The 14,867-nt window shown below is 36.2% G+C and overlaps 2 protein-coding genes across 4 annotated transcripts in view; both read right to left on the bottom strand.

Annotated features, from left to right (window-relative positions):
* LOC117636538 (disease resistance protein RUN1-like) overlaps nt 1–14,867 on the bottom strand; it is a 58,035-nt gene that overhangs the window by 10,504 nt on the left and 32,664 nt on the right. The gene's annotated exons all lie outside the window — the stretch shown is intronic.
* On the bottom strand, nt 376–5,406 carry LOC117636536 (pentatricopeptide repeat-containing protein At5g39710-like). 3 transcript variants are annotated; one of them, XM_034371077.1, is made up of 6 exons: nt 2,612–5,406; nt 1,766–1,844; nt 1,374–1,670; nt 1,180–1,292; nt 707–787; nt 376–609 (listed from the first exon to the last, which is right to left on the bottom strand). In XM_034371077.1, the coding sequence occupies exon 1, from the start codon at nt 5,314–5,316 to the stop codon at nt 3,061–3,063; it is 2,256 nt and encodes a 751-aa protein (XP_034226968.1). In that variant the 5' UTR covers nt 5,317–5,406; the 3' UTR covers nt 376–609; nt 707–787; nt 1,180–1,292; nt 1,374–1,670; nt 1,766–1,844; nt 2,612–3,060. The 3 variants fall into 3 exon arrangements, with proteins under 3 accessions (XP_034226968.1, XP_034226969.1, XP_034226970.1); XM_034371078.1 differs by having other exon boundaries at nt 718–787; XM_034371079.1 differs by lacking the exons at nt 376–609; nt 707–787; nt 1,180–1,292; nt 1,374–1,670; nt 1,766–1,844 and adding an exon at nt 1,851–2,364.

Genomic DNA, 14,867 nt, shown 5'->3' with positions numbered 1-14,867 from the left:
AGCATATACCATACCGCTTTCCTGCCACCCACGCCTGTCCGTATTATAGTCTACATACGATATAATAAGTCCATTTTACCGAATTTGAGCATTGAAATTGCTTACGGTGAGCTCAACTAGGATTACTAACATTACTAACTGCAGTAGTTCAAATTCTTCGTTTTCTCAGGATATAGCAAATCATTATTGTGATGGAGGAGTGAACTACATTGCTTCAATTCGAAACATAAGAGGACGTGGTCAAAACAAGTGAAAAGAAAAATGGCATATTGTGATCACTAGTTCTCTTCACAGTAATAAGGAGAAGAGAAATTTGTTAGAGATGTAAATCAAGTCCAATTTATAACATATTGAATAATAAAAAATCAACCCATGTTATCAAACTGTTTATTTCATTTATAGCAAGACTTCAAAATGCAGCATTAAAATTTCAACTTACTGAAGCAAGTTCTTCAATGACAATTGCTCTGTTTTGCATCCTTCTCAAAAAGTTCACATGCACATCAAGCATGTTGTTCCCAACGATCAAGTGCCTTGAGCTGATGAACACTTAATGCAGTGGAACGGAAACTCTTAAAAATCCATTCTTCTGTATTGAAGTGCATTTAGCTGTCATGGAAGAAATAACCAGTCAGTACCTTTACAACCTATGAGGCCTAACACCATAGAAAAAGTCATGGAACATCGAAGCAAAACAATTAGCAACCAATTTATTACTGATGCAATGAGATCCAATAGTGCAAACTTCTCCTTCAGATAAAAGAGTTATCCACAGTCAAGATAAGGCCTGCCACAAAATGAAAATAAATGAAACGTTAATTATATATATTCCAAAATTTCAAGTCATGAACTAAACATACAAAAACAAAAAAAATTAAAAACACAATTAGGCACACATAAAGAACAATAATTTGGATGAAGCGATTCGAGTATCAGATGATAACACCTTAACAGACCCTGTTCTTTCCCTTACTTTTAACAGGCCTTGATGGGTTCACTGAGTCATCATTATAATTATGGAATACTAACAATTATTTTCAAATTTTAAAATGTTTTAGAACACAGAAACAAGAATCCCATTCATCAAGAAAATATATAAATTTCTTAAGACCAAGAATCTGATTCAGCATGGGCAAAATTTGAGAAAAAGTTCTCTTTCTTTTGTCAACATATACACACCCTTCAAGCAGCCTTTCAAAGGGATGACGATCACATATAAGCCTTCATGAGTCTAAACATTAAAATATCAAGAGGCACTTTTACATCGTTATAATTCCTCATCCAAGGATGACCTGCCAACAAAAGATTATGGTCAGTGACTCAGGAAAGTGATGGCAGAAACTTAAAACATAATAGAGATAGGGAAAACTCACTTAAAGCCTGCGCTGCTGTCATTCATTTCTGAGGGTCCTTGTTCAACAAGCGTTTAACAACGTAATTTGCTTCAAGAGATAAAGAAGGCCAAAGTGCTTCATCAAAACTGGGATCAGCTTTCAACACCGCCCGAGAAGTCCCGGACTCAGTCCGTGCCCAAAATGGGCGACTACCACATAAAAGAATATATGATATTACACCTATACTCCAAACATCAGGCTCTGTACTATAAGATCTATGTAGAACCTCAAGGGTGACGTAGTATGCGCTTCCAACAATTTCATTAAGCCTCTCATCTGTAAGCCAGAGTGAGTATTAAAATCCCACGCCAAACTCCAAAGACGGAGACATTGATAATAAGAAAGAGCTGGATTATTCAAGAAAGGAAAACCTGGTTTGGCAAAATCTAATAAGCCAAAATCAATGGCTTTCAACTGGGAATTCTCATCCTTAGCGGAATACAAAGAGTTCTGATAATAAAAATGAAAATAGAACATTAGTTTAATACAAATATAATTACATACAGAAAGCACAATCAATATATCAAGTAGACCAGAACTTCTAGCTTTAATGATGGATATCTGACATATGTACCAAAGGTATGTTGCGCAGAAATATGGAGAGACATCAGTTTTCTTGTGAACTAGTTTTAAATTGTTAGGAGGAAACCCTACACTTCCCACATAAAACTTCTTTTGAACAAACCACAAAAGATACCATATGGACCAAGCAAATATAGGTCAAGACTCAGATTTTTTCTTCAGTTCTTCAAAAACACCTTTTAAAGAAACAGCTGGGAACCAACTACAGCCCCGAACAGCAATGACATCAAAAGATGGCAGGCCAAAGAGATTGATAGGATTTTAATCACGCCTAATGAACCAAACATAATGAACTGTTTAGCAAATGCACTGAGAGATATGCCATGCCACCATGATATGACACAGGCGCCTGAACATCGATCTGGTCTAAGTCCGAGCTTCCATCAAACTAGTTCAGTCGGGCAAAAGGAATAAAGCCTTTCAGCTTTAAGCCGGAATCCAGCTCAAACAACGGACCTTTTATAGCCACTTCTAAAATAAGAAAAAAAAAATATATATATATATAACAAATGAGAAAGATAAACTTAACCATTTGGCTTGTTCCCTAGACGTGCAACAACAACAAATTGAATGAACGAAATCACTCGGCTTACTCTTGAAAATTTAAAACCCAATTATGAATACAAACTAAGTACCTTGAATGGTATTGTGATCGGAAAGCACCCTCAATTACAACAAGAAAGACCATTACTAGGACGTCCCTAGGCAGGGGAAACCAAAAGCATCCTCAGCCACAAGGCTTGCAACACTAGAGGAGAGCGATACCCCAAAATACAAAAACGGAAACAAAGAGAGATCCCAAACAGGAAAGAGCATCTGCTACCACATTTTGTTCTCCATAAACATGGCAGATATTGCCCCTACAGTTTTGTCTTCTTTCCCAGTTCTTGAAGAAGAAGTTCATCTTCTTGTTCCGTATAAGAGCCAAAAGTGTCACTTCCAATTGCTTCAGACTCATTTGAGCAAGCCACTATAGCACTGAAGTATTTTATCTGACAATAATCACAATCAAGGTGATTGTGCATTTCGACATGCTATTCATCATTTACTTTGCCAGCCGAAATAAGATAATGTTTGCCATTATTTATCCCCCTGCAGAGGCTCTTACTCCACTATTTGGAAGGAGGCCGTCCTTAGCCATGTCACTAAGCACATTAAAAACTTCATCCATATTTCCTTCTTTATGGTTGATATCAACATGTAGTTTTGCAAGTTCAGCATCAGAAAGCTGACAGCTTCTCAGTGTGTTCCCTATGACTTGACTCAATTCATTGTTCATCTCCTCCGTGAAAAGTGCTTTAACCAGCGCAATAACCGTCACAGTATGCGGAACAAATCCAGAATGCAACATTTCCTTGTACAAATTATATGCCTTCTGAACATTTCCACCCTTACAATGACCATGAATAATAACATCATAAACTGCTTCGTTAGGCTTGTGTCTCCTCTCAACCATTGTCTCAAAAACTTGGTCTGCTTCGTTCATCAAACCCTTCATACAGAATCCTTTTACAAGGGCTACCACACTCTTAAATTCACCATTAGTGCAGTTCTCTATTAGTGTATTATATGTGACACCATCAGGGACAGACTCCTCGTAGAACAACTTGAGCAGAAGCCTCTTTGCTTCCCTCGTCCTAACTTGTTTGTTAAGTCCATTAATAAGCACACTATAGGTAACAACATCAGGTAGGAAACCTTTTTGTATCATTTCATCATTCAACTGAAGAGCCTTATTTAAATCACCTTCCACACAGTAAGCATTGATCAATGTTGTGTATGTATATTCATCAGGAGGCATACCCATACTCAACATTTCTTTGAATAGATCACAAGCTTCAACTAGTCTTCTTTGCTGGCAGACACCTTGAATCAGTGATGAATAGGTAACAGCATCAGGTAATACACCCTTCTCCACCATCTCCAGCTTCATTCTAAATGCGCTCTCCAATTCCTGATGCCGACAAAACCCAGTTATAATAGTACTATAACTTACGACATCAGGGGGCAACCCTTTCCCTGTCATATCTTGTAGGATTCCAATGGCATCTTCCATCCTCCCCAATAAGCAGTATCCATTGATAAGTGCATTGTAAGTCACAACCGAAGGTGAGAATCCATTCCCAATCATTTCCTTCAGAACATCATAAGCTTCAGTTAAGAACCCCTGTTGGGAGAATCCATCAATCAATGTAGTATACGTCCTCTGATTTGGATGAAGTCCCCTAACACGCATCTGATCGAAAAACTCCATTGCTCGATTCAAATTCTTAGCCTTACACATAGCATTAATCAATGCTGTATAAGTGACAACATTTGGAGACAAGCCATTCCTCCGCATCTCCTCTTGCAGAACAAGTGCTTGGTGAAAATTATCTTCCTTGCAATACCCACTAATAAGTGTATTACAAGTCACCTCATCAGGAACAAAACCTTTTCTTTTCATCTCCTCGAGAACCTGACTTGTCTCGTTCATCCTCCCTTCTCGAGACAACCCATTGATTATCACATTATACGAAATCAAATTTGGCTCCAAACCCTTCAACACCATCGATCTCAACAGTTCAAATGCCTGATCAATCTTCTTCAATTTGCAATATGCATCAATCAACGTATTGTAAGTAACCACAGTCGGCAAACATCCATTTCTTTCCATTTCACTATAAAAGTACAGCCCCATTTTCAAATTCCCTGCTCCACTAAAACCCCTAATCAAAATGTTGTAAGTATAAACATTCGGGGAGACCCCATTCCTAATCATCTCACTAAACACCTCCTCAGCAAATTGAACAGACCCTTTTGACCTAATTATTGCATCTAAAATTGCATTATATGAAAGCACACCAGGCATAAATCCATGAACTTTGGCTAAATGAACAATATTCAGAGCCTTATCAATGAAATTCAAGTGAGAGTAAGACTTCACCACCAAGTCAAAAACCGCCGAGCTCGAATTGCAGATATGTAACGAGTCGCTGAGGCACTGAAAGACCAAATTGCCCCTGTCGTCGATGGAATTGAGGGCAACGTCCTCGGCGAGGGCTTGGGCGCTCTTGTACAGCTTGAAGCGAGTGAGGATGTGGAGGGCGAGGCACTTGCATTGGAAGGTGAAGAAACCATGGTTTCGAGCCCAACTGAGGAACTTGAGGGTTAGGGGCTGGTCGTATTGGGACTTTTGGAGTAAATAAGAGGCTGCCTCGGGGGTAAAACAGGAAGAGAGTGAATTGAGATTGTGGGGATGGCGTTTGAGGTATGTGATTGCTTTTTCTGCGAGAAGGGTGTCGGAGGGAGCACAGGCGAAGGAAGAGGGCTTGGGAATATGAGGTTTCAGGAGCGGCATTTCCGGAATTGAAGAAGTTACAGGTTTATCAGAAGCACCACGGGAAGAGATTTCATGAAACCCAGAACTGAATGAAATTTTTAGAAATTGAGAATTTTTGGTAGGTGGCAGACAACGTCTACAGTGCACCAGGTGCCCCATGCGCCTTTTGTCTTTTTATGAAGCATGTGCAACGCACATGCTAATTAATTTCTTAAAAAAATTAAAGAAAACCTGATATAACAAGTCAAGGTGATGGATTTTTTCCCTAGGATTTTAGTGGAATGCTCACCAAAACTAGTCCTCAACTTCACACCCAGAGGCGGATGCACGTTGGGACAAGAGGGGTCGGACGACTCCTTAGAAGGCTGGAAATTTGGCAAGGGACTCCATGAAAGCCCCCTTGGACAGCTGCTGGAAGCCCCCTTGTATGCACAAAAAGTGCCCGACGAAAGTCCCAAACGATTTGTGATGTTTGCTGGGCAGCTGCGCTGCGCGTATTTTTTTTAATTGACCTGGCCTCAAAACGACGTCGTTTTGGGCCAGGTTTAAAATAAAAAATAAAAAATAACAGATAACAGCACAGCACAGCACAGATTCATTCAACTCTGCCTCCAAACCTTTCATTCCCAATTCCACAGCTCCTCTTCCCCATCCTCTCAAACCTTACCTCTCCTAACCTCCCAACCTTCGACAACCTCCATCAACTCTTCGCCGGTGGCCCAGTGCCGATCACCACCACCTTCTACCGCCGTCCGCCGCCCATTTTTTAAACTACAAGTAAGTAAGCATGGAAAATCTGATATTAATAATTATAGTGATAATATATATTGTTGATATTGATATTTTTTTTTATGTAATGAAATTTATGGATATGAATCATATTGATTGATTGAGTTTATGCTTGATTGAGTTTATGCTTGAAATTTATGGATATGAATCATATTGATATTTTTTTTTTTATGTAATTAAATTTATGGATATGAATCATAGGATAATCATATTAATGTAGAGATATTTAATATGATAATTTGGTATATTGAATATTGATTGATATGAGTTTAGGGAGTATATCGAATATTGAGAGTGGGTTATTGAAATTTTCATATTCATATGATAATTTAGATAAAAATTAATGATTGATTGAATTAATTGATTTGTAGATTTATGGAACGATTCTGTAAAAGAAAATTATCTACGGATAGTTCTTCTCTGTCTAATCCGGGTAGTTCAAATGCAAGACCAATTGAAGTAGATGAGATCTTAGCTAATCTTCAAGCAGACCCTGGACTAAGAACTCGAATGGCGGATTATAGTCCTAATATTCGGGATGAGATCCGAAGAGCATATCTACAAAAGGGACCTTGTCAACCTAGAAGTTATAAATTCCCACAAACTAATCAATCAGGAATTAATAGACGCTTCATTGCTCATTGGTTTGATAATCATGATTGGTTGGAATATAGTATTGCTAAAGATGCTGCGTTTTGTCTTCATTGTTATCTCTTCAAATCTAATTTTGATCAAGTGGGTGGTGATGCATTCACTGGGGTAGGCTTCAATAATTGGAAGAAGGCGAAAGAAAGATTTAACCTTCATATTGGACCGGTTGGTAGTGTTCACAACCAAGCTAGAGAAGTTGCTTACAATTTGATGCATCAAACTACACACATTGAAACAATTGTGATCAAGCAAACAAGCCAAGCTCGTACGGCTTATCGCACTTGCTTGAATGCATCACTTAAGTGCACTAGGTATTTGTTGCGGCAAGGGCTTTCTTTTCGTGGTCATGATGAAAGTGCACAATCAAGTAATAAAGGGAATTATTTAGAGCTCTTGCAATTTCTTGCGGATCATGATGAAAAAGTTAAGGCCGTTGTGTTGGAAAATGCTCTGGGAAATTTAAAGTTAATAGCTCCTTCAATTCAAAAAGATCTTGTCAATTCTTGTGCCGAAGAAACCATTGATCTTATCTTGAGTGATGTAAAAGATAGATATTTTTCAATAATGGTGGATGAAGCACGTGATGTTTCAATAAAGGAGCAAATGGCGATGGTGTTGCGTTATGTGAATGACAAAGGACAAATAATTGAAAGGTTTGTGGGGGTTCAACATGTAACCGACACTACTTCAAGTGCACTAAAGGAAGCTATTGATGAATTTTTTTCTTCCGCGAATTTGAGCTTTTCCAAGCTACGAGGACAAGGTTATGATGAGCTAGTAATATGAGAGGTGAGTTCAATGGCCTTAAGACAAAGATTTTGAGAGAACAACCTTGTGCATTTTATGTTCATTGCTTTGCTCATCAACTTCAACTAGCTCTTGTTGCGGTAGCAAAGAAAAACATTGATGTCAACTCTTTTTTCACAACGGCTAATAATTTGGTTAATGTTGTTGGAGCATCTTGTAAGCGTCACGATGCACTTAGAGCACAATACCAAGAAGAGCTTGTGAGAGCTTTTGAAGATGATTGTCTTATAACGGGGCGGGGCTTAAATCAAGAAAGGACTCTCAAACGTGCCGGCGATACACGATGGAACTCACATTATGGTACGTTGATTAGTATCATTTCTATGTTTCCATCTGTGGTGAATGTGCTTCAAATGATTGTTGATGATAATCCTAATGATAGTTCGGGTGAAGCCTATAAGTTATGGAGAGAAATACAATCTTTTGAGTTTGTGTTTCACTTATTTGTAATGAAAGCTATATTGGGAATAACAAACACTTTGTCTCTAGCATTGCAAAAGAAAGATCAAGACATTGTGAGTGCAATGAATTTAGTGAAAACATGCAAGGAAAACCTGCAGTTGATGAGGGATAATGAGTTTGAAGAATTGGTTGAGCAAGCATCCTCGTTTTGTTACAAACATGATATTATAGTTCCTACCATGGATGAGGAATATGTAATTCCAGGGAGATCACGGCGTAATGCTCCAATGAAGACAAATTATCATCGTTATCGTGTGGAGATCTTTATTCATGTAATTGATGGGCAACTTGCGAAATTAAATGATCGCTTCAACGAGGTAAGTACTGAGTTACTTACTTGTTTGGCATGCTTGAGTCCAAAAAATAACTTTGTGGCTTTTGACAAATGAAAGCTAGTTCGTCTTGCTCAATTTTATCCTTATGATTTTTCGGATAGAGACTTATTGATGCTTGAAGATCAACTTGGTGTTTATGTTCATCATATGCGTTCGAGTAGTGATTTTTCTCAATTGGAAGGGATTAGTAGTCTTGCGGAAAAAATGGTGGAGAAAGGAATGCATGAAATATTTCCTTTTGTGTATTTGCTTCTTACATTGGCTTTGGTTTTACCGGTTGCAACTGCATCAGTGGAGAGGGCATTTTCCGCTATGAATATTATTAAAAATCCACTTCGCAACAGAATGGGAGATCAATGGTTGAATGATAGCTTGATTGTTTACATTGAGAGAGATGTTTTCGCTTGTATTGATAACGAAATTATAATGCAACGTTTTCAGAATATGAAAACTCGTCGTGGACAATTGTAACTTGTATTATTGGTTTTGTTATGAATTATGAATGGAAGTACTATCTTTCTATCTTTTTAGCATTATTTTCTTTGTAGAAAAATTTCAGAACTTTTACACTAAGCCCCCTTGGCTACATAATCCTGGATCTGCCACTGTTCACACCAAAACAAAAAAAAACTATACTGGGTGCGTCTTGCTGGTGTTGAAGGTGACCATTAATTCAATTGTGTTTCAGTTGTTTCCTAAGGTTTAAATCACTGGGTATCAGTGGGTTGAAGCTTTCGAAGGTTAGTATTGAGCAATCTCACTTATCTCTTGCTAAGACCTAAATAACCTCACCTCTTTTTAAGTTAATTATGTTTATGGGTAAACTTTAATCTCACATATCTCTTGCTAAGCCCTAACTAACCTCACCATTTTTTAACTTAATTTTTGTTTATGGGTAAACCTTAATCTCACCTAAGTTTTGTACTAAATTTGAATATAATTTGTTTGGGTGGGTAACCTTAATCTAAATTGTAAAATTTTCATGAAAGTAAGTACTGTTGCAATTTTATCTTTTATACAGACAATAAGCATTGTAATATTATACACGAGAATTTCGTTGGATGTATAGAAGGTGATTTATTAGAGCACGAAAATACAATTGCATAGGGGTCATGCAATTCAGAGCTCCCTGTTTGGCAATTATGTGTTAACATGTTACTTTCCAATTGAGTTGTTCGATATGACTGGAGAGAATGCAATTTCATATATGATTCAATAAAAACAAGTTTGACAATTGGAACATGAGTTGACATGTTAGTTTTTGAGTTTATTCGATATGACTGATTAAAATTCAATTATATAGAATTCATGCCATTTGTTTCTATGATTTAGACATTGCATATGGGTTGACATATTATGTGGTGAAGATTCCTCCATTGATTGTCAGCTATTTCCTTAAGGTTTAAAGAACTAGGTTTGAAGTTTTGTAAGGGTAGTATTGAGGAATCTCATTTTATCTCTTGATAAACCCTAACCTTTTGTAAAATTAGTATTGCGTAATATGATTTATGTTTTGCTAAACCCTAGCCTCACCTCTTTAAGTTAATTTTTGAAAACCTAATATGATTTTAATTTCTGGTGGGTGGGTAACCTTATTCAAAATTGTAAAATTGTCATCAAAGTAATAGGATGAACAACCATTAAAAGAGTTTCGTGATGTCTCAGAATTATATTCGATATGTAGAAGGTGATATATTGGAGCACGAAAATGCAATTGTCTAGGGGTAATGCAATTTCATGTCACCTAGTTGACAATTGACATATGAAACATGTTATTTTTCAATTGAGTTTGTCTGATATAGTTTGACAATTTGCATATGAGTTGACATGCTATTATTTTCGATTGAGTTTATTTGATATGATAAAATGTTTTTCTTGTTTAATGCAGGTTCATCATTAATTGGAATTATAAAATGGTGGGAAAGAACAATGATGTGAATAATAAAGGCAAAGAGCCAAAAATAACAAAAGACCAGTCAAAGACTGTGATTGGTCGCAAGACCAGTTATTTTAATTATCTGTAAGCGTTAAACGCCTCTTTCAGTATATTAAGCACTTTTTATAAGACTAAATGTGAATATTTTAAATAGGAAAATAAAGGGCAATGAAATGAAGCAACAAAAAATAGTAGAGAAGGTGGATACTAAGGTGATGAATTGGCAAGAATACATTTACATAGAGACGTTACAACTCATAAATTATAATGAATTGATTGAATTTTTTATTTTTTTTTTCCTCAGACCAAGAAGGAAATCGATGATATGTGGCAACAGTTGGATGCTACTCATAAAGCAAAGTATGAACCTAAAAAACCTTCAACGAAAGCCTCGAACATGAGTTGTTTGAAGATGGCCACACGATGCAGTCCGAAGGATGTAAATGACATTATAAATGTTTTAACTGATAAAAAAAAAAACAGCAGCAATTCAAGAAATGGGATTTGTTTCGTTGTTGGAAATGAAGTGCAGAAAACTATCTCATTCAATGTGTCGTTTTTTGGTAGATAAACTCAATCCTTCTGAATCATCAATCGTGCTACATGGGAAAACACTTAAGATATCTGTGGATGACTTCATACGCATAATGAGTGTTAAGGATATAGGAGAGGAAGTTGACTTCACCGGATCCATGGATGAGCAACAAATTGTAAATGTGCGAAATTCTTTTTTGGTTGGGAAGAAGGTTTTAAAGAATAATGAGTTGAAGCAAATAATGGTGGGGACAGAAGAAGTAGGTGAATTTTTCAAAGTTGGTTTTGCCATGTTTGCTCTATGCACGTTGCTATGTCCAACCACTTTCGTATATGTGAATCTAAAATATCTGCTTCCGTTAAGAGATAGCAAGATAATATCAAGGAAAAACTGGGCAAGTTATTCATTCAAATTTTTATTACATAGTGTCAGGTCGTTTAAGGAGAACAATCAAGTTTACATCGGTGGTTGCTTGTTATTCCTTCAATTGTTTTACCTTGATGCTATAGCTCATGGTAGCCTACTTGTGGATAGGTCTGTGTTACCACTCGCTGTGTGGGGGAAAGTAGAGACCGAAAAAATGAAGAAGTGGCTAAAGAAAATAGGAGGGTTTGAAAGTGATAAGGTAGTTGTTATCAAAGCTAAATCTGGATGTCTCGAAGATTATGCGAAAACAATGACTCACTTTGCTGAAGAGTTAAGTTTACTAAAAAGAATGTGGCAACTTTAGTAGCCACTGTTGCTCGTGTGGACAAATCACTCTCCAAGGTTATTTTTGAGTTAGAATCAAAAAAATGAGGAGGACGATAGAACATTGTGCAGTCTACACCCTCATCAACACGAAGTTAAACTGAATGCGGAACATGATAACATGTTTGATATGGGGTGTGATTAGGGACAACTAGACCCTGGAAATGCTAGACATCCAAAAAATAAGCAAGATAAACAAGGCAGAACTCCCAACGAGCAAGGTGACAATGTCAAAGGATTTGCAAATATTGATAAAACTTTGGCTCCCTCTGTTGAAGTCATCGTGAGAGAACATGCAAAACAACCTCATAATGAGGTATGATGAGTAGTGGTTGTAACTTGTTTGTATGTATTTTAATAATTTCACTTGTCGGTTTACATGTTTGGATGATGACAATCATCGAGTATTTGATTTACAAAAATATTGTACTATGGATTACGTTGCATTTTTGTTTGGTTTTTCTCCCCATATAATAACAAAGTTGGATGCCCTTATTTTATGCAGACTCATTGTATCATCTAATGTTTTTTTGTTTCACTTATATTGATTTGTAAATGATACTTTGTAATGATTTATGGGAACTATAATAAAATAGGTCACAACGACGTAAGAAGTTTGTACATAGAGAATTGTGATCTACTCCCTTCTTTTAAGCACACCCATTGTGTTCTTATCACAGCCCCACCCTCACAACGTCTCAAACGACTTCTTCTTATGCTAAAACCAATTGCAAGAGCATAGTTCCAGTAAAATCTTTCTGCTTTCTCAAATTTTGCAAACTCCCTCCCTTCTAAATCAGCAATGCTCATATTTTGGAAGTTTAACTCATCATACTCACAGTGTCTGCTAATCACGGTAATTTCTTCTATTCTGTCGTCCAAATACTGTAAAGATGAGACATTTTCTGTTTCTTCTAGTGACTCAGCCTCCACAAAATAACCTTCACTTTTATGTACGGAGCTTTGGCCCTGATTTCCATTGTTTTTTCTTGATTCTCCATCCATTTCCTGAAAATAGGCAACATATCTTTCATGGTTTAATTAATATGAAAATAAATGGATGCACATCAATTGCATTTAGTAGAAGTATAGACAACCAATGGCAGATTGTCAAATACAGAATTTACACACCAAAAATCGAACTCTAAACAACAACTACAGTATCAAATACAGAGAAGTTTAAACAATAACTAAAAAAGAATTAAATATAGAATTTGTATACCTCATATCTACCGACCAATATGTAAAATATAGCAAAAACAAATAAATAACTGCTGCAAAATCAAGCTCCTACAAGATTTCAACTTGGGAACTCTTTATTTAATCAGTTTAAGCTAGTAAACATGCTTTTATCATAAACTTCCAATCTTTCATCCCCGCTCAAATCTAGAGGACGATTGAGCTCCAAGTAACTGATTCATGAAAAACTAGACTCAAATTGAAATTTTAGACACACATTTACAGCGGCGATAAGAGGCAGAGAGAGAGAGTGTGTGTCGGAGGCTGAGAGGGAAAGAGTGTGTGTGTGTGTGTGTGTGTGTCGGAGGCTGAGAGAGAAGCGCTCGTTGGGTATGGGAACAAAAAGCCTCTGCTGCCCTAAAGCACTTTGTTTATAAGTATATATAAAAGGGACCGGAAAAGAAAAAAAATGGAAATAGTAGGCCAATTGAACTAGGTTAAGATTTGATAATGGGCCTTGCATAAATTTACAACTTTAGTAGCCCAAATATAGGTGTTGGAAGATTTGAGACTTGGGGTGAGTGCGGTCCGGTCTGGTTCAATTTCCACCTCACATCGAAACTAGAACTGGTATTATTTAACCAGTGTAATTCGATCCAATTTAAATCAAAAAAATTTATGAAGCCGGTTGGTCCAATTTAAATCGGTTCCAATGTGGTTTCCGATATTTTCGGTTTTGGAACATATGTTTTTTCATTATATATTTTTCAATTTATTTTTTACAAATTCCAACTAAAATTCTATTTTTTGGGGCTTGAAAATTCACAAATTACCCAATTTCATTCAAAGAAAGCTAATTGAGCCTAGAAAAGAGAGGTGCTTTGAAGTTAGGCTTGGAGAAATATTAGTTATGGGATTAGAAATTTAGCATTGACTTACTAAAATTCAATTATATAGGATTCATATCATTTGTTTCTATGATTTGGACATTGCATATGGGTTGACATGTTATGTGGTGAAGATTCCTCCATTGATTGTCAGCCATTTCCTTAAGGTTTAAAGCACTAGGTTTGAAGTTTTGTAAGGGTAGTATTGAGGAATCTCATTTTATCTCTTGATAAACCCTAACCTTTTGTAAAATTAGTATTGCGTAATATGATTTATGTTTTGCTAAACCCTAACCTCACCCCTTTAAGTTAATTTTTGAAAACCTAATATGAATTTAATTTCTGTGGGTGGGTAACCTTATTCAAAATTGTAAAATTGTCATTAAAGTCAATAAGATGAGAACAACCCATTAAAGTCAATAAGATGAGAACAACCATTAAAAGAGTTTCGTGATGCCTCAGAATTATATTAGATATGTAGAAGATGATATATTGGAGCACAAAAATGCAATTGTCTAGGAGTAATGCAATTTCATATCACCTGTTTGACAATTGACATATGAGACATGTTATTTTTCAATTGAGTTTGTTTAATATAGTTTGACAATTTGCATATGAGTTGACATTCTATTATTTTTGATTGAGTTTATTTGATATGATAAAATGTTTTTCTTGTTTAATGCAGGTTCATCATTAATTGGAATTATAAAATGGTGGGAAAGAACAGTGATGTGAATAATAAAGGCAAAGAGCCAAAAACAACAAAAGACCAGTCAAAGACTATGATTGGTCGTAAGACCAGTTATTTTAATCATCTGTAAGCGTTAAACGCCTCTTTCAGTATATTAAGCACTTTTTATAAGACTAACTAAATGTGAATATTTTAAATAAGAAAATAAAGGGCAATGAAATGAAGCAACAAAAAATAGTGCAGAAGGTGGATACTTAGGTGATAAATTGGCAAGAATACATTTACATAGAGACGTTACAACTCATAACTTATAATGAATTGATTGAATTTTATTTTTTCTTCCTCAGACCAAGAAGGAAATCGATGATATGTGGCAACAGTTGGATGTTACTGATAAAGCAGAGTATGAACCTAAAAAACCTTCAACGAAAACCTCGAACAAGAGTTGTTTGAAGATGGCCACACGATGCAATCCGAAGGATGTAAATGACATTATAAATGTTTTAACTGATGAAAAAAAAAAGCAGCAATTCAAGAAATGGGATTT

The sequence above is a fragment of the Prunus dulcis genome, chromosome 8 (genome assembly GCF_902201215.1).
Source record: "Prunus dulcis chromosome 8, ALMONDv2, whole genome shotgun sequence".
Lineage (NCBI taxonomy): Eukaryota > Viridiplantae > Streptophyta > Magnoliopsida > Rosales > Rosaceae > Prunus > Prunus dulcis.
Note: the sequence above shows the minus strand (reverse complement) of the source record. Positions and strands in the feature narration are given on the sequence as shown.

Coding starts and splice junctions, on each gene's coding strand:
- LOC117636536 (XM_034371077.1), bottom strand. CDS start 5,316: ATGCCGCTCCTGAAACCTCATATTCCCAAGCCCTCTTCCTTCGCCTGT.